At 46.0% G+C, this 26,334-nt stretch overlaps 1 protein-coding gene across 1 annotated transcript in view; it reads left to right on the top strand.

Annotated features, from left to right (window-relative positions):
- znf608 (zinc finger protein 608) overlaps positions 1-26,334 on the top strand; it is a 113,381-nt gene that overhangs the window by 78,116 nt on the left and 8,931 nt on the right. The window contains 4 exon segments of the mRNA XM_053326193.1: positions 7,357-7,444; positions 14,575-17,047; positions 18,076-18,562; positions 23,676-23,845. Coding sequence (XP_053182168.1) covers positions 7,357-7,444; positions 14,575-17,047; positions 18,076-18,562; positions 23,676-23,845 — 3,218 coding nt within the window.

The raw sequence follows: 26,334 nt of genomic DNA, 5'->3' as shown, positions 1-26,334 counted from the left end.
ACTCGCCCCAAAGCCGTCGAGAAGAGAAAAAAAATAAAAAATACACATTTGAACAAATTGTAATTGGGACTTTGAAGGATTGTGAAGAACATAATGTTAGTAGGAACACACACATTCACACTCAGTAAGAGGAACAATGTGAGTTATCCTCTGTGTTGGAGACGGAGTCATGCTTCACTAATAATGGGATGGGGAAAGGAGGGAAGGAGGGAGGAAAGGAGGAAGGAGGGAAGGAAGGAAAGAAGAAGGGAGGGAGGAAGGAAGGAAGGAAGGAGGGAGGGGTGAGCCAGGGAGGGAGGGAGGGAGGGAGGGAAGGGGAAAGGAAGGCTGGAAGGAAGGGAGGAAGAAGGAAGGAAGGCAGGGAGGAAGGGAGGAAGAAGGAAAGGAGGGAGGAAGGGAAGAAAGGGAGGAAAGAAGGAAGGAAGGAAGGAACGAAGGAAGGGAGGAAAGAAGTAGGGAGGGAGGAAAGAAGGAAGAAGGAAGGGAGGAAGGAAGAAATGAAGTAAAGAAGAAGGGAGTGAGGAAGGAAAGGAGGAAGGGAAGAAGGGAGGGAGGAAAGAAGGAAGGAAGGAGGGAATGGAAGGAAGGCGGATTATATATTGGAATAAGAAGGACGCAGGTTAATGCTTTTAAATGTCAGGCTGAGAAGGGAGAGAGACAAAGGAAGGAAGAAGGAAGGAAGGAAAGAAGGAAGGAAGAAGGAAGGAAAGGAGGAAGGAAAGGAAGAAGGAACTTGTTTGTTTACACTCGCCCCAAAGCCGTCGAGAAGCAAAAAAAAACAACACATTTGAACAAATTGTAAATGGGACTTTGAAGGATTGTGAAGAACATAATGTTAGTAGGAACACACACATTCACACTCAGTAAGAGGAAAACTATCTTTTTCCCCAAAGAGGAGACGGAGTCATGCTTCACTAAAAATAGAAACTCTGTCACATTTCTGGCACGGAGTAACTTCTGGGGACACAAGAGAGTGTTTGCTGCTGATCCTGCACAGAGTTATATTACAGCACGGCCAGTCATATGAGGGTTAGGGTTAGTATAGTTAGAACTCAAACTAAGGAAGGGAGGGAGGAAGGAAGGAAAGGAGGAAGGAAGGAAGGAAGAAGGAAGGAAAACACAGTCAGTCATATGAGGGTTAGGGCTAGTATAGTTAGTATAGTTAGAACTCAAACTAAGACTAAGACTAAAGGAGGGAGGGAGAAAGGAAAGGAAGGAATGAAGGGAGTGAAGAAGGAGGGAGGGAGGGAGGGAGGGAGGGAGGAAAGGAGGAAAGGAAGGAAGGAAACTATACTAAAACTAGTAGTGAAAAAATATTTAAGTTAAAGGTTGAATATGTAGAATATTTATTAAAAGCTATATATATATTTTTAAATAATACAGCCACGGGGCGTTTTGAGGGGTACAGAATGAAAGTATTGCTTTTCCATAAAAAAAAATATTTAGTCTGAATTAATATTTTTAAAATGTTTTGACGGGTTGGACAATGACGTTCTGACACGTTCTGTGTACACTGTACCAGCCAATTAACGGCCGGAAGTGCGGGTTGCCAGGGTTGTCTGTTGTTCCGGTGCAGCTACTGTAGGCTGGCACTGGGTGAAATCAGAGGTGAAATGGAGTTGTAAACAAGCAGAGGCGTGTTGGACTTACTAAAACCAGCGTTTTTTGCTCTCAAGTACAACTTTTCATCACAAAACTTCGAAGGTAAGACAGAATATCTGTTAGTCGCTGTAAATAAGTGGCTTTATATTCTTTGGCTGCTGGTTCACTGAGTTTTTAGCGCAATAATAGTGGTACTGTTGAACTCGCCAGGGTCTTAGCTTTCATATGAGATGCTATTTGTTTGTGTACCATGAAGTATCAAAACGGTAGCAATGGAAATCTGGAGAGTGGGTTGACTTTCTGACGCTATTCGGATTTTGACATTTGATCATTAACCTCTTAACGCACGCTGTTCCGTTCACGGGACGGGACGGATGTTAAGAGGTAGCCACACGGTCTTCTGGATGTTTTAAACACCAACCCTTAAACATATATATTCATGCCGTACATTGTTGGAAAGCTTAGATTGTTCTGATTCATTCAAGACCACTCACGACTTATATGGTTGCTCACAGCCGTAATAGTATTAGCGGTTAGCTCGGCTAGCCCCTCAGCTAAGTGAGAAAAGCTATAATGCCTACATACCTTCAAAGTCTTCCCTTTATCCACAACGATCATCTTATGACTCAGGACTTTCTGTACAGCTCGCCAAGTATCCATTCTGCTGAAATATAAAATCCGTTTCCTTCTAACCGGAATACTTTCCTCAATATGTCAACATGTATTTAGTCCAACACGTAATGTAATAACACAAATAACAAACCATATACGGTCCGTTTACGTCATTTCCTGACCTGCGCGTCCATCTCAGAGTTCACGTGACTAGATGTTTACGACCGTGAGCCTCTCCTGCTTCTGACGACACCACACACAAGCCAATCGGTGTTTAGGATTAGGCAGTACATGCAGAGACATTGCTGCTACTCCCACTGGCGTTACAATGTAATGTACCTCGGTGGTTTCAAGTCAGTTACAGCGAGGGTATGTTCGCTTCCTGTTTTCAAAATAAAAGCACCAACTCTTTTCTTAATAATAAAAGGCAACGGGTGTTTTATTTTGTGAAAATGACCGGAAGTGCGTTACTCGCTACGGCTAACTTGAGTGGCTCCGAATTCGCAGGAACAAAACTTTAAGCAGATGTTATTTGGACAAATTAGCGTCACATTGTGGATCTAAAGGGCTACTTTACTTTCTCGCCTAAAAAGGTTAGACATGTGGATAAAGTGGTTTATTTACAGAGTTAGAGCTAAAATAAAATCTGGCACCGGACCTGGCAACCCGACTGCTGGAATTACTTTTTGGTTGTTGCGACTACGATCTCGAGACATTAGATGGCGTTGTTTTGCTCATTCTACATATTCTACCTTTAACTGAAATAAAAATGAAAGGATGGAAGTAAGGAAGGGAGGGAAGAAGGAAGGAACGAAGAAAGGGAGGAAAGAAGGAGGGACGGAGGAAAGACGGAAGAAGGAAGGAAAGGAAGAAGGAAGGAGGGAGGGAGGAAGGAAGGAAGGAAGAAGGAAGGAAAGCACAGTCAGTCATATGAGGGTTAGGGTTAGTATAGTTAGTATAGTTAGAACTCAAACTAAGACTAAGACTAAAGGAGGGAGGGAGAAAGGAAAGGAAGGAAGGAACAAACGAAGGAAGGAAAGAAGAAGGGAGGGAGGAAGGAAGGGAGGAAAGAAGGAGGGAGGAAGGAAGGGTGAGAAGTGAGACAGACGTTTATTAGAATTTGAACCTTGATGACTAACCTTTCTTTCTGCCAGGAGTGAAAGAATGTGTTTGTGACTCTACCAAACAGTCTGAGCCTCAAGGAAGGAAGGAAAGGAGGGAGGAAGGAAGGAAGGAAGGAAGGAAAGGAAGGATACAGGTTAATGCTTTTAAACATCAGGGTGAGAAGTGAGACAGACGTTTATTTGAACCTTGATGACTAAACTTTTCCAGCCAGGAGTGAAGCAATGTGTTTTCCTCCTCAGACGTTTGTGACCAACAGAGACTCTACCAAACAGTTTGAGCCTCAAGGAAGGAAGGAAGGAATGAAGGAAGGAAGGAAAGGAGGGAGGAAGGGAGGAGGGAAAGAAGGAAGAAAGGAAAGAAGAAGGGAGGGAGGGAGGAAGGAAGGGCGGGCGAAGGAAGGGAGGAAAGAAGAAGGAAGGAAAGGAGGAAGGAAGGACGGGAGGAATGAAGGAAGGGAGGAAAGGAGGAGGGAAAGAAGGAGGGAGGAAAGGAGGAAGGAAGGAAGGAAAGAAGAAGAAGGAAGGAGGGAGGAAAGGAGGAAGGAAGGGAGGAAAGAAGAAGGGAAGGAAGGAAGGAGGGAGGAAAGGAGGAAGGAAGGTAGGAAAGAAGGAAAGGAGGGAGGAAGGGAGGAGGGAAAGAAGGAAGGAAGGAAAGAAGAAGAAGGGAGGGAGGAAGGAAAGGAAGGGAGGAAGGAGGCAGGTAGGGAGGGAGGAAGGAAGGGCGGGCGAAAGAAGGAAGGAAAGGAAGGAAGGGAGGAGGGAAGGAAGGGAGGAAGGAAGGAGAGAAGGAAGGGAGGAAGGAAGGAAGGAAGGAAGGAAAGACGTTTCTGACCAACAGAGACTCTACCAAAACAGTCTGAGCCTCAAGGAAGGAAGGAAAGGAGGGAGGAAGGAAGGAAGGAATGAAGGAAGGAAAGAAAGGAGGGAGGAAGGGAGGAGGGAAAGAAGGAAGAAAGGAAAGAAGAAGGGAGGGAGGAAGGAAAGGAAGGGAGGAAGGAGGCAGGGAGGGAGGGAGGAAGGGCGGGCGAAGGAAGGGAGGAAAGAAGAAGGAAGGAAAGGAAGGAAGGGAGGAGGGAAGGAAGGGAGGAAGGAAGGAGAGAAGGAAGGGAGGAAGGAAGGAAGGAAGGAAAGACGTTTCTGACCAACAGAGACTCTACCAAAACAGTCTGAGCCTCAAGGAAGGAAGGAAAGGAGGGAGGAAGGAAGGGAGGACGTTATGAAGGAAGGAAGGAAGGAAGGAAGGAAGGAAGGAAGGAAGGGAGGAAAGACGTTTGTGACCAATAGAGACTCTACCAAACAGTCTCATAAATGTGTGAACTCCTTCCTTCAGTTTTTAATGGCAGCTTGTTCTGCAGCTAGATTGATTTTTCTCTCCTCTACTGCAATTTATTCTTTTTCTTTTTTTCTTTTTTTTAAATCCTACCTGCACTCATCTTTGTTTTTCTCATTTTGCTTCATCACTGTGATCCAGCTGAGTGTTGCTCTGCTTCTCTTCTTGAGGCAGTAGAGCATTAAATATAAAAATATAAAAATATAAAAATATAAAGCTGCAGCATAAAATAATGATTTAAAAACAACAAACAAGGACATACAGAGAAAATGAAAGATTAAAATTTAAAGAGTGAGCACAGGAGAAAAGAAGTTCTCAAGTTATTGTTTTAGATACTGCAGGGCACTTTTATTATTAAGGAAGGAAGGAGGGAAAGAGGGAAGGAAGGAGGGAAAGAGGGAAGAAAGGAAGGAGGAAGAAAGAAGGAAAGAAGGAGGGAAAGGGAAGGAAGGAAAGAAGGACGGGAGGAAGGAAGAAGGAAGGAAAGGACAAAGGAAGGAAGGAGGAAGAAAGGATGAAGGAAGTAAAGGACAAAGGAAGGAGGGAGGGAAAGAGGGAAGGAAGGAAAGGGGGCAGGAAGGAGGAAGGGAGGAAAGAAGGAGGGAGGGAAGAAGGAAAGGAAGGAAGGAAGGAAAGGAGAAGGAAAGGAGGGAGGAAGGAAGGAAGGAAAGGAGGGAGGAAGGAAGGAAGAAGGAAGGAATGGATGAAGGAAAGGAGGAAGGAAGGAAAGGAAGGAAGGAACTAGATCGCTTCCGACATACATTTTGATTTAACAAGAAAAGTTCCTTTAATTAGATACGATATGTAATAACGAGGTCAAGTGAAAGCTTCTTGAATACTTTAGTAGATATATGTGTTATAATCCTGTCATTAAAACAACTGAACCAATGTTTCTTTGTCACGGTTTCCAAACGGGATAAAAACAGTTCCTCACACAACAAAAGAAGATGAGAGGAAGACGAGAAGCTCAGACAGGGTTGGATATGTCCGTGCTGTCTGTGAGAGATCTATAAATCCTTCAGCCTTCAGCACACACATACATTATAAACCCTTCTTCTCCTCCTCTCATTATTACCGTTAATTAATTATTATCTATTATAATGTAACCACGTCTACTGTATCCCACGGTGATACATGCTTTAACCCTCCTGCTGTCCTCCAGTCAAGGAAGGATGGGAGGGAGGGAGGGAGGGAGGGAGGGAGGGAGGAAGGAGGAAGGAAGGGGGGAAGGAAGGAAAGAAGGAAGGAAAGGAGGTAGGAAGGCAGTGAGGAAGGAAGGGAGGGAAGAAGGAAGGAGGAAAGGAAGGAAAGGAGGGAGGAAAGGGAGGATGGAAGGAGGAAGGAAGGAAGGAAGGAAAGAAGAAGGGAGGAATAAGGAAGGAAAGGAGGGAGAAAGGAGGAAAGGAAGGAAGAAGGAAAGAAAGGAGGGAGGAAAGGGAGGGGGGGAGGGAGGAAGGAAGAAGGAAGGAAGGAAGGAAGGAAGGAAGGAAGAAGGAAGGAAGGAAGGAAGAAGGAAGGAAAGGAGGGAGGAAAGGGAGGATGGAAGGAGGAAGGAAAGGAGGAAGGAAGGAAGGAAGGAAAGAAGAAGGGAGGAATAAGGAAGGAAAGGAGGGAGAAAGGAGGAAAGGAAGGAAGAAGGAAAGAAAGGAGGGAGGAGAGGGAGGAAGGAAGAAGGAAGGAAGAAGGAAAGAAAGGAGGGAGGAGAGGGAGGAAGGAAGAAGGAAGGAAGGAAGGAAGGAAGGAAGGAATAGTACGGACGGGGTTAAAGGTTCATCCTCACACAACAAAAGAAGACGAGAGGAAGATGAGAAGCTCAGACAGGGTTGGATATGTTGGTGCTGTCTGTGAGAGATCTATAAATCCTTCAGCCTTCAGCACACACATACATTATAAACCCTTCTTCTCCTCCTCTCATTATTACCATTAATTAATTATTATCTATTATAATGTAACCACGTCTACAGTATCCCACGGTGATACATGCTCTAACCCTCCTGCTGTCCTCCAGTCAAGGAAGGATGGAAGGGAGGAAGGAAGGAAAGGAGGAAGGGAGGGAGGAAGGAAGGAAAGAAGGAGGGAAAAAAGGAGGGAAGAAGGAAGGAAAGGAGGGAGGAAAGGAGGAAGGAAAGAAGGAGGGAGGAAGGAAGGAAGGAAAGAAGGAGGGAGGAAGAAAAGGAAGGAATTAAAGAAGGACGGAGGGAGGAAGGGAAGGAGGAAGGAAGGAAGGAAAGAAGAAGGAGGAAGGAAGGAAGGAAGGAATAGTAAAACAGACGGGGTTAAAGGTTAAAATAAAAGCTTGCATCATTCCTTTAAACATTAAACCCTGAAGCTCGTGTCTCTGACGGATCCGAGCTGATATCAGAGCCTTTTAATGGTCCCAGTGTTTCCAGTACTAACTGGTGTGTCTCAGTGTTCCCAGTACTAACTGGTGTGTCTCAGTGTTTCCAGTACCAACTGGTGTGTCTCAGTGTTCCCAGTACTAACTGGTGTGTCTCAGTGTTCCCAGTACTAACTGGTCTGTCTCAGTGTTCCCAGTACTAACTGGTCTGTCCCAGTGTTTCCAGTACTAACTGGTCTGTCCCAGTGTTTCCAGTACTAACTGGTCTGTCCCAGTGTTTCCAGTACTAACTGGTCTGTCCCAGTGTTCCCAGTACTAACTGGTGTGTCTCTGTCCCGTGTGATTGACAGGTGTGCTGGTGGTGAACGTGACGTGGAGGAAGAGGACCTACGTAGGAACTCTGTTAGACTGCACCAAACATGACTGGGCTCCTCCAAGGTAACGCTGCACTGTTTAATGCTTCTCTGCTTCTAACTGTGTCTGTGAGACGTTCCATGACACTCCGTAAAAGACAGATTGTATGTTGTAGCTTCCCCAACATGCACAGATTACCTCCAGGCTCACTGCTGATGTTGAGTTTAGATGAGTTTTGTGGTGTTTTTGAGCTCTTAACCCTCTTGTTGTCCTCGAGTTAAGGAAGGAAGGGAGGAAGAAGTAAGGAAAGGAGGAAGGGAAGAAGGGAGGAAGAAGGAAGGAAAGGAGGAAGGGAAGAAGGAAGGAAAGGAAGGAAGGAGGGAGAAAGGAAAAAAGGAAAAGAGGAAGGGAGGAAGGAAGGAAGGAAGGAAGGAAAGAAGAACAGAGGAAAGAAAGTAGGGGGAAAGTAGGGGGGAGGAAAGAAAGAGAGAAGGAAGGAAGAAAGAAAGGGAGAAAGGAAGGAAGGAAAGAAGGAAGGAAGGAAGGAAGCTGAATGATAACATCCAGTCAGTACAGACAGATATCCGCAGTGACAAGAGCCCCGAACAAGCCAAAAAAAAAAAAAAAAGAAGCAATTTATTCCCTGCTTTCAGAGATTAAGCTGTAATCGCCATGACAACAATCATTTACATACAGGAGCAATAATTGAGAGGCTTCAGCCCAGCGAGGAGGGGGGGGCTGTCACATTTTCCACTCAGCAATTACCCCCCCCAAAATAAAAGCCCTCCACTCTCCATTTGTGAAAGAGTAGTGATGGAGAGTGGAGAGCGGGTTTGTTAAAGCTCATTATGGAACAACAGCTGACGGCCCCGGAGCCAATTTAGCCTTTTTATGATTTTAACCACATTAAATGGCGACTCCATTATTCTCTCCTTCTTTTTTTTTTTTAGGTTATTTTTTTAGCTTGTTTGAGATGTATTCAAATCTGAATACTCCTTCCGTCCATCCTTCCTTCCTTCCTTCCTTCCTTTCTTCCTGCTATCTGTCCTTCCTTCCTTCCTTCTTTCCTTTATTCCTTCCGTCTTTCATTCCTGTCTACTCTTCCATCTCCTGCTTCTTTTCCTTCCTTTCTTCCTTCTATATGTCCTTCCTTCCTTCCTTCCTTCCTTCCTTCCTTCCTTCCTTCCTTCTGTCTTTCATTCCTGTCTACTCTTCCTTCTTCCTGCTTCTTTTCCTTCCTTTCTTCCTTCTATCTGTCCTTCCTTCCTTCCTTCCTTCCATCTCCTGCTTCTTTTCCTTCCTTCCTTCCTTCCGTCTTTCATTCCTGTTCCATCTCCTGCTTCCTTTCTTCCTTCTATCTGTCCTTCCTTCATTCCTTCCTTCCGTCTTTCATTCCTGTCTACTCTTCCATCTCCTGCTTCTTTTCCTTCCTTTCTTCCTTCATTCCTTTATTCCTTCTGTCTTTCATTCCTGTCTACTCTTCCATCTCCTGCTTCTTTTCCTTCCTTTCTTCCTTCTATATGTCCTTCCTTCCTTCCTTCCTTCGTTCTGTCTTTCATTCCTGTCTACTCTTCCTTCCGTCCTTCCTTCTGTCTTTCATTCCTGTCTACTCTTCCTTCTCCTCCTTCTATCTGTCCTTCCTCCCTCCCTTTCTTCCTTCCTTCCCTCCTTCTTTCCTCCCTAGTTTTCTTCCTTCTTCCTTCCCTCCTTCCTTCCTCCCTCCTTTTCTTCCTCCCTTCCTTCCTTGACTCGAGGAAAACAACAGTGTTTGTTTCCCTCATTTCCTCCCTCCTTCCTTCCTTTCTTTCCTCCCTCCCTCCTTCCTTCCTTCTCTCCTTCTTTCCTCCCTGTTTCTCAACCTGAAAAAAAAACTTAAAGACTGTTTCATATTGTGCTGCGTCACTCCGTCTCTCCATCAAAAATAGCTTTTCAAACAAAGACACGAGAACAACAAGCGTCCATGAAATTGTGAGATTCAGTCGTGTTTTCCAGCAGCTTCAGAAACATTCAGGGACACACGGATTGAAAAATGTAATTACAAACATCAGAGAGAAAATGTGAGATAGGGTCTTAAATTCACAGAGGGTGACAGGAAGTCTAGCCTCGACGGGCTTCACAGTCTGCTCCGTTAATAACCTGATTAATACCCAAAACACTTCCTTCCTTCCTTCCTTCCTTCCTTCCTTCCTCCTTCCTTCCACAGTCTGCTCCGTTAATAACCTGATTAATACCCAAAACACTCCTCACTCCTTCCTTCCTTCCTTCCTTCCTTCCTTCCACAGTCTGCTCCGTTAATAACCTGATTAATACCCAAAACACTCCTCACTCCTTCCTTCCTTCCTTCCTTCCTTCCTTCCACAGTCTGCTCCGTTAATAACCTGATTAATACCCAAAACACTCCTCACTCCTTCCTTCCTTCCTTCCACAGTCTGCTCCGTTAATAACCTGATTAATACCCAAAACACTTCCTTCCTTCCTTCCTTCCTTCCTTCCTTCCTCCTTCCTTCCACAGTCTGCTCCGTTAATAACCTGATTAATACCAAAACACTCCTCACTCCTTCCTTCCTTCCTTCCTTCCTTCCTTCCACAGTCTGCTCCGTTAATAACCTGATTAATACCCAAAACACTCCTCACTCCTTCCTTCCTTCCTTCCTTCCTTCCTTCCACAGTCTGCTCCGTTAATAACCTGATTAATACCCAAAACACTCCTCACTCCTTCCTTCCTTCCTTCCTTCCTTCCTTCCTTCCTTCCACAGTCTGCTCCGTTAATAACCTGATTAATACCCAAAACACTTCCTTCCTTTCTTCCTTCCTTCCTTCCTTCCTTCCTTCCACAGTCTGCTCCGTTAATAACCTGATTAATACCCAAAACACTCTCAACCATCTGTCCTTCCTTCCTTCCTTCCTTCCTTCCTTCCTTCCTTCCTTCCTCCTTCCTTCCACAGTCTGCTCCGTTAATAACCTGATTAATACCCAAAACACTCTCAACTATCTGTCCTTCCTTCCTTCCTTCCTTCCTTCCTTCCTTCCTTCCTTCCTTCCTTCCACCCTTTGTTCCTTCCTTCCTTCCTTCCTTCTTTCCTTCCTTGCTTCCTTCCTTCCTTTCTTCCTTTCATCCTTCCTTCCTTCCATCCTTCCTTCCTGCCACCCTTTATTCCTTACTTCCATCTGTCCTTCCTTCCTCCCTTTCTTTCTTTTTCCTTCCATCCTTCCTTCCTTCCTGTCTTCTTTTCCTTCCCTTCTTCCATCCTTCCTTCCATCCTTTCTCCCTTCCTTCCTCCTTCCTTCCACAGTCTGCTCCGTTAATAACCTGATTAATACCCAAAACACTCTCAACTATCTGTCCTTCCTTCCTTCCTTCCTTCCTTCCTTCCTTCCTTCCTTCCTTCCACAGTCTGCTCCGTTAATAACCTGATTAATACCCAAAACACTCTCAACTATCTGTCCTTCCTTCCTTCCTTCCTTCCTTCCTTCCTTCCTTCCTTCCACAGTCTGCTCCGTTAATAACCTGATTAATACCCAAAACACTCTCACCTATCTGTCCTTCCTTCCTTCCTTCCTTCCTTCCTTCCTTCCTTCCTTCCTTCCTTCCACAGTCTGCTCCGTTAATAACCTGATTAATACCCAAAACACTCTGACCTATCTGTCCTTCCTTCCTTCCTTCCTTCCTTCCTTCCTTCCTTCCTTCCTTCCTTCCTTCTTTCCTTCCTTCCTTCCTTCCTTCCTTCCTTCCTTCCTCCTTCCTTCCACAGTCTGCTCCGTTAATAACCTGATTAATACCCAAAACACTCTCAACCAAGGTCACTATTTATTTTATTTCTTTATAACGGCAATCGTGTGATCTCATGTGGGCTTCCATTCTTTTTTCCTTCCTTCCTTCCTTCCTTCCTTCCTTCCTTCCTGTCTTCTTTTCATCTTTTTAATGTCAATCAATCGTTTGCTGTAGTGTAATAATGAATGCATTACAAGGCCACTACAGATGCAAGGCAGGGTCCAGCGTCTAAAACAGATAGACAAAGGAAGGAAGGAAGGAAGGAAGGAAGGAAGGACAGATAGAAGGAAGGAAAAGAAAGAGGAGAATGAAGAGAAGACAGGAATGAAAGTCGGAGGGAAGGAAGGAAGGAAGGAAGGAAGGAAGGAACAAAAAGAAGTGATGTGTCTTCCTCCTCACAGCAGACAGGTTTCTGATATAAAGAACAGTGAGTATCGGTGAGTGTGGAAAAGCAACTCCAGTGTTCAGATGTGAGCCGCTGCGGTAAACACCATCAAAGGACTTCAAAGTAGGAAGGAAGGAAGGAAGGAAGGAAGGAAGGAAGGAAGGAGCCGCTGCGGTAAACACCATCAAAGGACTTCAAAGTAGAAGTTACGCCATCTGACTACAGAATGCCTCCGAATCAAATACTCAGATAACTGTGGATCGTACATGGAGTTATCAAAAGAGAAACAGGGTTTATCTTTTTCATGGTCCTTCCTTCCTTCCTTCCTTCCTTCCTTCCTTCCTTCCTTCCTTCCTTCCTGTCTTCTTTTCCTTCCCTTCTTCCTTCCTTCCCTCCTTCCTTCCATCTTTTTAATGGTCCTTCCTTCCTTCCTTCCACCCTTTCTTCCTTCCTTCCATCTGTCCTTCCTTCCTTCCTCCCTTTCTTTCTTTTTTCCGTCCTTCCTTCCTTCCTTCCTTCCTTCCATCAAAGGACTTCAAAGTAGAAGTTACGCCATCTGACTACAGAATGCCTCCGTATCAAATACTCACATAACTGGGGATCGTACATGGAGGGTGTTTTTATGTTATCAAAAGAGAAACAGGCTTTATATTTTTCATGGTCCTTCCTTCCTTCCTTCCCTCCTTCTACCCTTTGTTCCTTCCTTCCATCTGTCCTTCCATCTGTCCTTCCTTCCGTCCTTCCTTCCTTCCTTCCTTCCTTTCTTCCTTCCTTCCGTTCATCTTTTTAATGGTCCTTCCTTCCTTCCTTCCTTCCCTCCTTCCTTCCATCTTTTTAATGGTCCTTCCTTCCTTCCTTCCTTCCTTCCTTCCTTCCTTCCTGTCTTCTTTTCCTTCCCTTCTTCCGTTCTTACTTCCATCTTTTTAATGGTCCTTCCTTCTTTCCTTCCTTCCTTCCTTCCTTCCTTCCTTCCTTCCTTCCTTCCTTCCTCCCTTCCTTCCTTTGTTCCTTCCTTCCATCTGTCCTTCCTTCCTCCCTTTCTTTCTTTTTTCTTTCCTTCCTTCCTTCCTTTCTTCCTTCCTGTCTTCTTTTCCTTCCCTTCTTCCCTCCTTACTTCCATCTTTTTAATGGTCCTTCCTTCTTTCCTTCCTTCCCTCCTTCCTTCCTTCCTTCCTTCCTTCCACCCTTTGTTCCTTCCTTCCATCTGTCCTTCCTTCCTCCCTTTCTTTCTTTCTTTTTTCCTTCCTTCCTTCCTTCCATCTGTCCTTCCTTCCTCCCTTTCTTTCTTCCTTCCTTCCTTTGTTCCTTCCATCTGTCCTTCCTTCCTTCCTCTCTTTCTTTCTTTTTTCCTTCCTTCCTTCCTGTCTCCTATTCCTTCCGTTCTTCCCTCCTTCCTTCCCGTGGGCCAGGACCAGCCCACGGAGGGGTCCAAACCTCCCTTTCTTCCATCTGTCCTTCCTTCCTCCCTTTCTTTCTTCCTTCCTTCCTCCCTTTCTTTCTTTTTTCCTTCCTTCCTTCCTTCCTTCCTATATGATTGATATGATGACTCTTGTATATCACTCTGCCTTAAGATGTATTTCCAGAGATGCTTAGGACTTCAAAGTAGAAGTTACACCATCTGAATACAGAATGCCTCCGTATCAAATACTCACATAACTGTGGATCGTACATGGAGTTTTTTTTTTTTATGTTATCAAAAGAGAAACAGGCTTTCTACGGGGAAAAAAATCCATTTTTATCCTTGACATCTGAGTAAAGTGGTCCTCATGAGCCTCAAATGATCATCTGTTATCTTCCTTCCTTCCTTCCTTTCTTCCTTCCTTCCTTCCTTCCTTCCTTCCTTCCACCCTTCGTTCCTTCCTTCCATCTGTCCTTCCTTCCTTCCTCCCTTTCTTTCTTTTTTCCTTCCTTCCTTCCTTCCTTCCACCCTTTGTTCCTTCCTTCCATCTGTCCTTCCTTCCTCCCTTTCTTTCTTTTTTCCTTCCTTTGTTCCTTCCTTCCATCTGTCCTTCCTTCCTCCCTTTCTTTCTTTTTTCTTTCCTTCCTTCCTTCCTTCCTTCCTTCCTTCCTTCCTTCCTTCCTTCCTTCCTTCCTTCCTTCCTTCCTTCCTTCCTTCCCTCCTTCCTTCCTTCCTTCCTTCCTTCCTTCCTGTCTTCTTTTCCTTCCCTTCTTCCCTCCTTCCTTTCATCTTTTTACTCAGATAACTGCGGATTGTACATGGAGGGTTTTTTTATGTTATCAAAAGAGAAACAGGCTTTCTACGGGGGGAAAAAGATCAATTTTTATCCTTGACGTCTGGGTAAACTGGTCCACATGAGCCTCAAATGATCATCTGTTATCTTCCAAGGTTTTTGTCTGATGGAGTTCAATTTGGGTGACGATATGAAACAAATAGTTCTTGGGTTGAAACCTTTTAAACAACAGCAGCTACAAGAAAATACAGCTAGATGATCTGATGAAGGGGTGTCAAACATGCGGCCCGTGGGCCAGAACCAGCTGGCCGAGGGGTCCAAACCGGCCCATGATACAATAAGATGTGATACAACTCAGTGCAATACAGTTCAATTTGATACGATGTGATGTGAAACAATAAGATGTGATGTAATGTGACAGGTTGGGGGTGACGATGATATTGAACGATATGATGTGAGATGATAATTGATGTGAAATGATGTTGATGTGACACAATACAATATGATATGATGATATGATACGATATGATACAGTACGATACAATACAACATCTAATATCTAATATCTCTCTAAGTGATTATTAAGAGGGGTCCAAACCGGCTCATGATACAATAAGATGTGATGTAATGTGACAGATTGTTATACAGTTTGGTACGACATGGGGTGACGATGAGATGAGATGAGATATGTTGTACATGATATTGAACAATATGATGATAATTGATATGATACATTGTGAAATGATGTGATGTGACACAATGTGATACAATGATATGATACGATATGATACAATACAACATGTCTAATATCTTTCCAAGTGATTATTAAGAGGAGTTCTCTTTGCTTTTCCCTCCCTCTGTCCAGGTTTTGTGAGTCTCCCTCCAGTGACCCTGAGATGCCGGGTGGGCGTGGCCGAGGGAAGAGGATGCGACTGGCAATGGCTGAGCGTCCCTGCGTTGAACCGACCCCCGCTGCCAAAGTCAGAGGTCTATCGCAGCACCGGAGTCGTGGAGGCGGAGTCGCAGGAACCGCTGCACCCATCCACAACAAGGGGCGGAGAGGCAGCCTGAAACTCATCAACAGCAACTGCAGAGCGCCTCCTTCTTTCTTCACCGTGGAGGAGGTGAAACCTGCTAACAGCACCGCCTCCCTCTCCTCTGGTAAACGGAAGAACAAACCACCAGCGGACCTGGACCTCAGCCTGGTCTCCACTGATGACATTAAAAATGGGAATGGGAAGCGGATCCGAGCCAAATCCCGCAGCGCCCCGTCCACACCGCAGGGCAAATCAGACCCCTCGTTCATGGACCCTGGAGGAGGTTGTGCCTCCTCGCCACCTCCCCCACCCATTCTCATTGACTGCCCCCACCCCAACTGCACTAAACGCTACAAGCACATCAACGGCCTGCGCTACCACCAGACGCACGCACATCTGGAGGTGGAGGAGCAGAGGAAGCCTGAGCTGGAGCCCATAAAAGACGGAGAGAGTGAGGAACGACTATCAGACTGTGAGGACACTATCAGCAACATGACATATGACCTCTCAGAGACAAACAACAGCACTAATACCAACAGCTCCTCCAAGAAACCTGCCCCTCTATACAAGGTGACCACAGTGGGGTCTCCTAAAAACAGGCGGTTACTCCTCAGCACCGACCACAGTCCTACAACTAACTCCAAAACCAGAAGAACCTCACTGCTAAAAGATGGACTGATCGACGACCTCAGTAACTTGCCCATCATCTCCAACATGACCGTAGTTCTTGAGAACTGCATGGTCCCAGACAGGAACTCCACGGTAGAGATGCCCAAGCTGGAAGCTGAAGGTTTGATCGACAAAAAGGGAGGCGTGTGTGATAAGGGTAAGAAGGCCAATGGGAAGGTGGAGAAGCTGTCCAAGTCACGGACCAACCGGCCAATCGCTCCAGCTCCTGCTCCTCCCAAGCTGATTGCCATCCCCAACACATCGTACCCGACCGGCACAGCAGATACTGCCACCTCACAGCAACCCTCACCCATGGCAGCTGTAGGCCTCACCAGTAAAAATCTTCCCCTCAAGCCCATTAAACCAAAGCTGAGCATCGTTGTGGAGCCGAGCCTCGTCAAAGCCACCCTGGTTACCTGCAGCAAGGAGACCAGGAAGAAAGAGAAACGAAGGCTAAAGGACAAACACAACAAAGATGCACCAAGTAGGACTCCTAATGGCGACAGCAGCGGAATCAAAATGGAAGATGGTGGTGGCGGATCGAAAATGGGTGTCAAGGAGATTTCTGGAAGCCTTTTGAAGGAGCACCTCAGTAAGCAGGATGTAATGAACGGGCTTACAGAGAGCCAGGAGAGCAGAATGGCCAGCATCCGCGCCGAAGCCGACAAGGTCTACACCTTCACAGACAACGCACCAAGTCCCTCCATTGGCGGTTCATCACGGCTTGATGCAAGTGGTAGTTGCCTGGCAACAGCAGACAGCAGCAGCAAGAACAACAGCCCAGCCTACTCTGATATCTCAGATGCTGGGGATGATGGGATATCTTCTGAATGTCGCTCGGATGGACTCAGATCCAAGTCTAGCTCCTCTGCCTCTTCTGAGGTAAGCTCCAACAGTAGCCATGGTAACTCTGGTAAAACCCCTCCCACAGCATCTGCCCCGCCATCAAAAGACCCCCAGTCCCCGTACTACCACAGCTATGAGCCCTACTATCTGCAGGGGTACATGCAGTCGGACAGGCAAAACAGCAGCAGCGTTGCTTTCCACAAAAGCTCGGCCCATGACGGCAAAGGGAAAGACAGAAAGGAAGAAGTGAAAGAGGACGATAAAAACAGCTCCCACGAGTTCTCAGACTCAAAAAAAGGCGACGGGCCGCCTCAGTCTCAGCTCCAGCTGGCTATGAGTCAGACCCAGACTGCTTTGGCCCAGTCGCTGTACTATGGCCAGTACTCCAGAGGACTGTACATGGACCAGAAACTTTTACTGGCCTCCAAATGCTGTGACCAGATGCCTGGTACCAAGCAGAGGGGCGAGAGGGGACAGGGGGTGAGAGACGGGGAGGACGTTAAACACATGGTTGGGGGTTCAACTGGGGGACCCATGCTAGGTAAAGGTCCAGACGGCACTAAAGGGTGCTGTCCCAAACCCGTCCTGTCCTACGTGGAGATGAGTGAGAGGGGAGAAAGGGGACAGAGTCTGAGCGTAAAGGCGGTGCACGGTGGCATGGTGGACCAGCACCAGGTCTCGATGAAAGACTGTGATGACATCAAGTCACCCTCCTCTTCCTCTTCTTCATCACTCCACAACCCAAACAGTCAGACAGATCTGGACTCAAATGTTTCCTTTTCCAGTGTAAGTTTCTCCCTCTGTCTATAACCCGCCGCCGCCGCTGATGGTGTTGTTGGTGTGCTTTAATGACTGTTGTTGAGTGTCACAAAGAGATTAATCATACATTGTGTACAGCTAAACCAATGGGTGCTAATAACAAAGACCATGTGGCTTCTGTGGTGCTGTAGCTACTACTTTGACATGCTACTCCAGTCATTGTGTGGTTTGATTTGATGGATGCAAATGTTTTTAATGTTTAGAGTGAGAAGTAATGGGGGAAATATGTAATTCCAACTTTAGCTGTAAATGTAAAAAACATAAACACATACGGAAACAAAAAGAAACTTTTCTAATACATGAGTGTTGGTTTTGATATGAGCTGCTTTTTCAGAAAGCTTGTACAGATTTTTATGATGCAGTTAAACGCTAATTCTAGCCATGCTGGGTCATGTAAAAAAGGTTGTATGAATTGAATGAAAGCAGTGCCGGGGGGGGAGGGTAGGTTGTTTTTTCCTTCAGTTTGGCCTAAATTCTGCAGTTGATCATGCGTGAGCCATGTCTTGATTCGTGTCATTGAGAGGGAACGCCACACTCCTCACATCCCACCTCTGAATGGCCGCCTGCTGTCGAAACGTCGTCATCCTTCATCAACATCACACCCAGAGCCAGTGATAGATGGTCTGTCTATGGCTCTGTTCACTTAAGTACACAGTGTTTCCTCTATAGTCATTCAGCAGCGGTGGGCCGCCGCAGCAAGAAATTCTCCACCCCTGCTAAAAAGAAAATGTGCAAATCGAAGTCATAAATTAGCCTTGCTTTCTCTCCAAAAAAAAACACAAAAGAGACAAAACGCTAAAGGGCTAACATTTAGATTTATCATGACAAAGGTTTTTTTAGTTTTAGCCCTGCAACTGGCCATATAAACAAAAACCGGGACAGAGACGTGGACTGAAGTTGAACTGACCCCAAAATGACTCCCACCCACCACTGTTAACAAAGACTTATAGGGGAAACACTGCAACTAGCACCAACACTTGTCCCCATCGATCTAGCCCTCAGACGGACCGGCCTGGGCTCACCGCCTGGCTCACAGCAAATACTCAGAGCTACAGAGTCAACATGGGGAGGAGGCTGAGGAGGGTGAAGCAGACAGGGGAAAAGAATGGGGAGCTACCATGGAGCCTGCCGGGGCCAAGCTGTCCTCAGGAGGAGGAGGAGGAGGAGGCGGAGGAGAGAGAGGAGGCGGGGTTAGCTGCGATGCTAAAAAAGCCAGGTTCCACGGATCCCACGACCTCCTGCCTGCCATCGATGGCGAGGATTCGGACAGGCTGGAAGGGCTGGACGATCAGGGCCAGGAGCCGATCGGAGGGCTGTCCGATGAGTCGCAGAGCGCTCGGGCGGCGGTGTCTCCTCCCATGACCCCCCAGCAGCCCTACATCCAGTACCAGCACTCCCCTTACCCGTCCTACCTGGCTATGTGTGAGAGCAGCGGGGGCTCCTACAGAGGGGTGTCCCCAACTCTGGTCCACAACTACACAGGTAAGAGTCACAGAAACCCACCACCAACCAGCAGGTACCAATATAGAGCACCACAAACTCAATTAAATGTTTAGATTTCTACCAACTTGCCTAGAAAGGACAGTTTGCCGCAGTGTGCCAGCTGTCTGATTAAGTAGATTTATGTAAAAATGATACTGAAACAAACCTGTGTCTACTTTGGAGCTCTTGTCTCTACCCCCGAATATCAGCTGATAGTTTGACAATCACACTCTTGCTGTTTTACAAGGCAGATGTTTTAACAGCAGTGAAAGCTAACCATGTGTATAAAAAGAATAAATGTGATCACATAATTACAGGATGTTATGTTAACCCTTAAACAGGCAGGAGTGGAAAATTAGATGTAAAAAATCCTTACTAGTTATGTCATTTGCACCTAAAGTAAGGAAGGAAGGAAGGAAAGGAGGGAAGAAGGAAGGAAGGAAAGAAGGAAAGGAGGGAAGAAGGGAAGCAAGGGAGGAAGAAAGAAGGAAAGGAAGGAAGAAGGATTGAAAGGAGGAAGGGAGGGAGGGAGGGAGGAAGGAAGGAAAGGAAGGAGGGAGGAAGGAAGAAAGAAGGAAAGGAAGGAGGGAGGAAGAAGGATGGAAAGGAGGAAGGGAGGGAGGGAGGAAGGAAGGGAGGGAGGAAGAACAGATGAAGGAAGGAAGAAAGGAAGAACAGATGAAGGAAGGAAGTAAGAAAGGACAGAAGGAGGGAACATATACCCTAACAGCTGAACTTAGCTCTAAGGAAGGAAGGAAGGAAGGAAGGAAGGAAGGAAGGACAGAGGAAGGACCCAGGAGGACAACAGGAAGGTTAAAGAGTCTGTATCTCCTGGTGCACGTCGTCTGTTTAAGGGTTAATACTATTCTTTCACGATTTAGAGAGTGTATTTATGAAAGAACAGCCCTGTGAACTGTGTCTCCATAAAGACAGCGGACTGAGAAGTATCCATTTAAATTACGTTTAACCTTAAACATAATTAATTTCCCATAAATAATGTTTTTAATCAAGATGTTCTAAGATGATCTACAGGGAACAGATCTCAATATATTCGGGTGTTTGTTAGTTTTTTGCAGATTTAATGTATTTTTAAGAGGTAAAATACATTTAAACATTTACATTTAAACATCAAATGAATTTTATATTTACCATTATGACAAATGTAATGGTGTTAACCCCATAAATCCACCCTGAATGTGTTTCAAAAGCCCATTAAAACCTACAGTGAAACACAGTTTGTGAAGCCTAGCTCCTCAATTCAAATCTAATGGTTGAAATGCTTTTTACACCTTTTTTAGAAATACATTTATGACCTATTTAATGTGTTTAGAAGAAAATGTCTGAATTCACTTTACACAGTGTTTAATAAAGTGACAAAATAATGGTCATGGATCAAAATTTATAACTGACATTTGTTGGTGTAATGCAGAGGTGTCAAACTCATTTTCATTCAAGGGCCACATACTGCCCAATTTAATCGAATGTGGGCCGGATCATTAAAAGGAAGGAAGGAAGGAAGGAAGGAAGGAAGGAAGGAAGGAAGGGAGGAAGGACAGATAGAAGGAAGGAAAGATGGAAGAAAGAAAGGAAGGAAGGAAGGCAGGCAGGGAGGAAGGAAAGATGGAAGATGGAAGGAAGGAAGAAAAGAAAAGACGGAGGAAGGAAGGTAGAAAGGAAAGATGGAAAGAAGGAAGGAAAGAAGGAAGAAAGAAAGAAAGAAAGAAAGAAAGAAAGAAAGAAAGAAAGAAAGAAAGGGAGGAAGGACAGATATAAGGAAGGAAAGAAAAGGAGGAAGGAAGAGAAGGAAGGTAGAAAGGAGAGACGGAAGGAAAATAAAACAGGAAGGAAATAAAAAAGGAAGAAAAAGAAGACAGAATGGAAGGAAGGAAGGAAGGAAGAAAGGAAAGAAAAGAAGGAAGGAAGGAAGGGAGGAATAAGGAAAGTGGGCCGGATTTGACCCCTCGGTGGGCCGGATCTGGCCCACGGGCCGCATGTTTGACATCTCTGGTGTAATGATTGAAAAGAGGTTGACATGCAGCAGCTCTACTCCCCCCCCCCCCTCTAAAGTTGGACTGACGGCAGACTGGATGTTACAGTGACATACAGTCATTATCGCCTGTTGAGGTGTAAAGTGGGATTATTACTTCTATTCACATTCTTTTAATAATTTGAGAAAATATTTGAATGTGTTAACCCTTAAACAGACAACGTGCACCAGGAGATACAGACTCTCTAACCTTCCTGTCATCCTCCCGGGTCCTTCCTCTGTCCTTCCTTCCTTCCTTCCTTCATCTGTCCTTCCTTCCTTCCTTCCTTCCTTCATCTGTCCTTCCTTTCTTTCTTCCTTCCTTCCTTCCTTTCTCCCTCCCTCCCTTCCTCCCTCCTTTCCTTCCTTCTTCCTCCCTCCTTCCTTTCCTTCCTTCTTCCCTCCTTTCCTTCCTTCCTTCCTCCTCCCTCCCTCCCTTCCTTCCTTCCTTCCTTCCTCCTCCCTTCCTCCCTCCTTTCCTTCCTTCTTCCTCCCTCCCTTCCCTTCCTTCCTTCCTTCCTTTCCTTCCTTCCTCCCTTCCTCCCTCCTTTCCTTCCTTCCTTCCTCCCTCCCTCCTTTCCTTCCTTCCTTTCTCCCTCCTTTCCTTCCTTCCTTCCTCCCTCCCTCCTTTCCTTCCTTCCTTTCTCCCTCCTTTCCTTCCTACTTCCTTCCTTCCTTCCTTCCTTCCTTACTTTAGGTGCAAATGACATAACTAGTAAGGCCTGTTTAAGGGTTAAACAAAGAATCTTACATATTGCACCTTTAATATGTTTTAACGCATTAAATTACGTTAGTTAACCTCAAAGTTGGGATGAAGCACTTAAATCATTTTCATTCAAGGGCCACATACAGACCAATTTGATCTCATGTCGGCCGGATCATTAAAAAGATGAAGGGAAGGAAGGTAGGGAGGAAATAAGAAGGGAAGGAAGGAAAGAGAGGCAAAAGGAAGGAGGAAGAAAGGTAGGAAGGACAGACAGTGAAGGACAGACAGACAGTCGGAAGGAAGAAAAGAAGAGAGGACAGACAGAAGGAAGAAAGGGAGGAAGGACAGAAGGAAAGAAGGAACGAAGAAAGGAAAAAAGGAAGGTAGGGAGAACAGATGGAAGGAAGGACAGAAGGAAGAAAGGAAGGACAGAAGGAACAAAGAAAGGAAAAAAGGAAGGTAGGAAGGACAGATGGAAGGAAGGAAAAGAATACAGGATGGCAAGTGGGCTGGATCGCACCCCTCGGCGGGCCGTATCTGGCCCACGGACCACATGTTTGACACCCCTGTGTTACATAAAGCACCTTTAATATGTTTTAACGCATTAGATTACGTATGAGTTAACCTCAAAGTTGGGATGAAGCACTTAAACCAGGGGTGTCAAACATGCGGCCCGTGGGCCAGAACCGGCCCGCCGAGAGGTGCGATCCGGCCCACTTTCCTTTCTGTGTTCTTTTCCGTACTTCCTTTCTTCCTTCTTTTCTTTCCTTTTTTCCTTCCACTTCCTTCCTTCTGTCCTTCCTCTCTACCTTCCTTTTATCCTTTTTTTCATTCCTTCCATCTGTCCTTCCTACCTTCCTGTTTTTCTTTCTTCATTCGTTCCTTCCTTCCTTCCTTCTGTCCGTCCTTCCTACCTTCCTTTTTTTCATTCCTTCCATCTGTCCTTCCTCCCTTTCTTCCTTCCCTCCTTCCTTCCTCCGTTTCTTCCATCTATCTTTCCTTCTTTCCTTCCTTCCTTCTGTCCTTCCTCCCTACCTTCCTTTTATCCTTTTTTTATTCCTTCCATCTGTCCTTCCTACCTTCCTTTTTTCCTTTCTTCCTTCCATCTATCCTTCCTCCCTTTCTTCCTTCCTCTGTTCCTTCCATCTGTCCTTCCTTCCTTCTGTCCTTCCTGCCATCTGTCCTTCCTCCCTACCTTCCTTCCTCCGTTTCTTCCATCTGTCCTTCCTTCCTTCTGTCCTTCTTGCCATCTGTCCTTCCTCCCTACCTTCCTTCCTCCGTTTCTTCCATCTGTCCTTCCTTCCTTCTGTCCTTCTTGCCATCTGTCCTTCCTCCCTACCTTCCTTCCTCCGTTTCTTCCATCTCTCCTTTCTTCCGTCTGTCCTTCCTTCCACCTGTCCTTCCTCCCTACCTTCCTTCCTCCGTTTCTTCCATCTCTCCTTTCTTCCGTCTGTCCTTCCTTCCACCTGTCCTTCCTTTTATCCTTTTTTTCTGTCTTTCCTACCTTCCTTTCTTCGTTCCTTCCTTCCTCCGTTTCTTCCATCTGTCCTTCCTTCTTCCCTTCCTTCCTTCTGTCTGTCCTTCCTACCTTTCTTCTCTCTTTCCTTTTGTCTCTCTTTCCTTCCTTCCCTTCTTATTTCCTTCCTTTCTTCCTTTCTTTCCTTCCATCTCTTTAATGATCCGGCCCACATGAGATCAAACAGGTCTGTATGTGGCCCTTGAATGAAAATGAGTTTGACACCTCTGTCTTAAACCTCACAAAGTATCCAAACTGCTGCTTAATTGGCTTCTTTATTTGAAAATGAAACACCTTTTAATGTTAATTTAAAGTGTGGAAATGTATGTTGAAGCAACCTCTTGAGTCTCAGTGCGAACAATGAAAGGAGAAAAAAAGTGTTTCCACTCTCAGTCAAGGTGCTGAAAAGTTCATACGGCAGCGATTTCACTTAAAGTCAAAGTTACGTAGCTACTTTTAAAAGTGCTGAATAATTATTACTCCCATTAAAGCATTAAATACACACTCACATATATTTATATAACAGCATCCTTTTAGAGGACCATATAAACTAACTGTGTGTGTGTGTGTGTGTGTGTGTGTGTGTGTGTGTGTGTGTGTGTGTGTGTTTATCTCTGTGTATGTGTGTGTGTTTGTATCTGCGTGTGTGTGTGTGTGTGTGTATGTATATCTGTGTATGTGTGTGGGTATCTCTGTATGTTTGTGTGTGTGTGTCTGTATCTGTGTGTATGTGTGTCTGTGTGTGTGTTTCTGTGTGTGTGTGTGTGTGTCTGTGTGTGTCTGTGTGTGTGTGTATCTGTGTGTGTGTGTCTGTGTGTGTGTGTGTGTATCTCTGTGTGTGTGTGCCTGTTAATATACCCTCCAGGTTTCCACTACCCTCTGTACGGTAAGACGGCGGGCAGGGAGGAGTCGGAGGTGAACCCACCCAGCAGAGGAGGAGCGGTGAACAGCAAACAGAGCAGCGACTCGTCCTCGTCCTCGGCCATGGAGCTCCTGCAGCAGCAGAGCCACCAGTACCACGGAAAATCACCTGCTGTGAGGAGCACCACTCACCCTACTGTCACATCCACACCGCTCACTCTACTGTCACATCCACACCGCTCACTCTACTGTCACATCCACACCGCTCACTCTACTGTCACATCCACACCGCTCACCCTACTGTCACATCCACACCGCTCACCCTACTGTCACATCCACACCGCTCACTCTACTGTCACATCCACACCGCTCACTCTACTGTCACATCCACACCGCTCACCTCACTGTCACATCCACACCGCTCACCCTACTGTCACATCCACACCGCTCACCCTACTGTCACATCCACACCGCTCACCCTACTGTCACATCCACACCGCTCACTCTACTGTCACATCCACACCGCTCACTCTACTGTCACATCCACACCGCTCACTCTACTGTCACATCCACACCGCTCACCCTACTGTCACATCCACACCGCTCACCCTACTGTCACATCCACACCGCTCACCCTACTGTCACATCCACACCGCTCACTCTACTGTCACATCCACACCGCTCACCCTACTGTCACATCCACACCGCTCACTCTACTGTCACATCCACACCGCTCACCCTACTGTCACATCCACACCGCTCACTCTACTGTCACATCCACACCGCTCACTCTACTGTCACATCCACACCGCTCACTCTACTGTCACATCCACACCGCTCACTCTACTGTCACATCCACACCGCTCACTCTACTGTCACATCCACACCGCTCACCCTACTGTCACATCCACACCGCTCACTCTACTGTCACATCCACACCGCTCACTCTACTGTCACATCCACACCGCTCACTCTACTGTCACATCCACACCGCTCACCCTACTGTCACATCCACACCGCTCACCCTACTGTCACATCCACACCGCTCACTCTACTGTCACATCCACACCGCTCACCTCACTGTCACATCCACACCGCTCACTCTACTGTCACATCCACACCGCTCACCCTACTGTCACATCCACACCGCAGCACATATCTGACCTTTCACACACAAAAAACATGACAGATAATTAAAGGCTCTGAAATCATATATCAGTGAGAAAGAGAAGGAGGGAGGGAGGGAGGAAGGAAGGAAGGAAGGAAGGAAGAACGGAAGGAAGGAAGGAAGGAAGGAAGGAACAGTCAAAACAGACGGGGCACCGAAGCACAGCCTCTATAGCTATAACACATGGGTTGTGTCCGAAATCACTCACTCATTCACTACTCCCTACTCACTATATAGTGAATTCAATATAGTGGACTATATAGTGGACTCAACGGCGGAACGTCTCGGACACGCTCGGACACTACTCCGCTCGTTGCAATGCATGATGGGATATCTTGCTCCGGTTAGTGACCATCGGATGCTCACTACATTCCGCGGTGGATTGTGGGATAGATTCAGTGCACTATATAGTGAACATTAATAATCACTAAACATTCGGACACCACTACAAAATGGCGTGGTCACTATATAGTGCACTATATAGTGGTTAGGGGGTGATTTCGGACACAGCCATTATCTGCCACCAAACTAGTTCATTTCACCAATATGTAGTTATGGTACGTTGCTAGGGTTAGTTGCTACGTGCTATTCCCCTCCGAGCCCGTGGTGGCATGTGAGGCCAGGAGATCCGAGTCTGTCTGTAACACAACACTGGAGGATAAACCGGGCTGATGACATCATCCAGATCAGAGGTTACTAGGACAACCTACAGACCCCGGATGTTGATAACATAAGGTCCAGGTTGTAAAAAACGGTAATTATCCTTTAAGGCAGGGGTGACAAACATGCGGCCCGCAGGCCAGAACCTGCCCGCCCGGGGGGGGGGGAAATCCGGCCCACTTTCCTTCCTGTGTTCCTTCCTTCCTTCCTTCATTCCCTCTTTCCCTCTTTCCTTCCTCTTTTCCTTCCTTCTTTCTTTCGTTCCCTCCTTCCTTCCATCCTTCCTACCTTCTTTCCTTCACTCCTTCCTTCTTTCCTTCCTTCCTTCCTCCCTTCCATCTGTCCTTCCTCCCTCCTTCTCTCTTTCTTTCCTTCCTTCCCTCCTTCCTTCCTTCCTTCCTTCCCTCTTTCCCTCTTTCCTTCCTCCTTTCCTCCCTTCCATCTGTCCTTCCTCCCTCCTTCTCTCTTTCTTTCCTTCCTTCCCTCCTTCCTTCCTTCCTTCCTTCCCTCTTTCCCTCTTTCCTTCCTCCTTTCCTTCCTTCTCTCTTTCCTTCCTTCTTCCTTCATTCCACCCTTCCCTCTTTCCCTCTTTCCCCTTTTCCTTCCTTCCTTCCTTCCTTCCTTCCATCCTTCCTTCCTTCCTTCCCTCTTTCCATTTCTAGTATGTTTACAGATTCCTGTCATATTAAATATTCACATTTCAAACCTCAGAACTGCTGTAAACATCCAATAACTTCATCAGACAGAAATATCTTCTATCAGTTTGTTTTTTATTAAAAGTTAAAAACCTTCGACTTCACTCGTGAGCATTTTAAAAGACATACTGCACACTGTG

The sequence above is a fragment of the Scomber japonicus genome, chromosome 9 (genome assembly GCF_027409825.1).
Source record: "Scomber japonicus isolate fScoJap1 chromosome 9, fScoJap1.pri, whole genome shotgun sequence".
NCBI lineage: Eukaryota > Metazoa > Chordata > Actinopteri > Scombriformes > Scombridae > Scomber > Scomber japonicus.
Note: the sequence above shows the minus strand (reverse complement) of the source record. Positions and strands in the feature narration are given on the sequence as shown.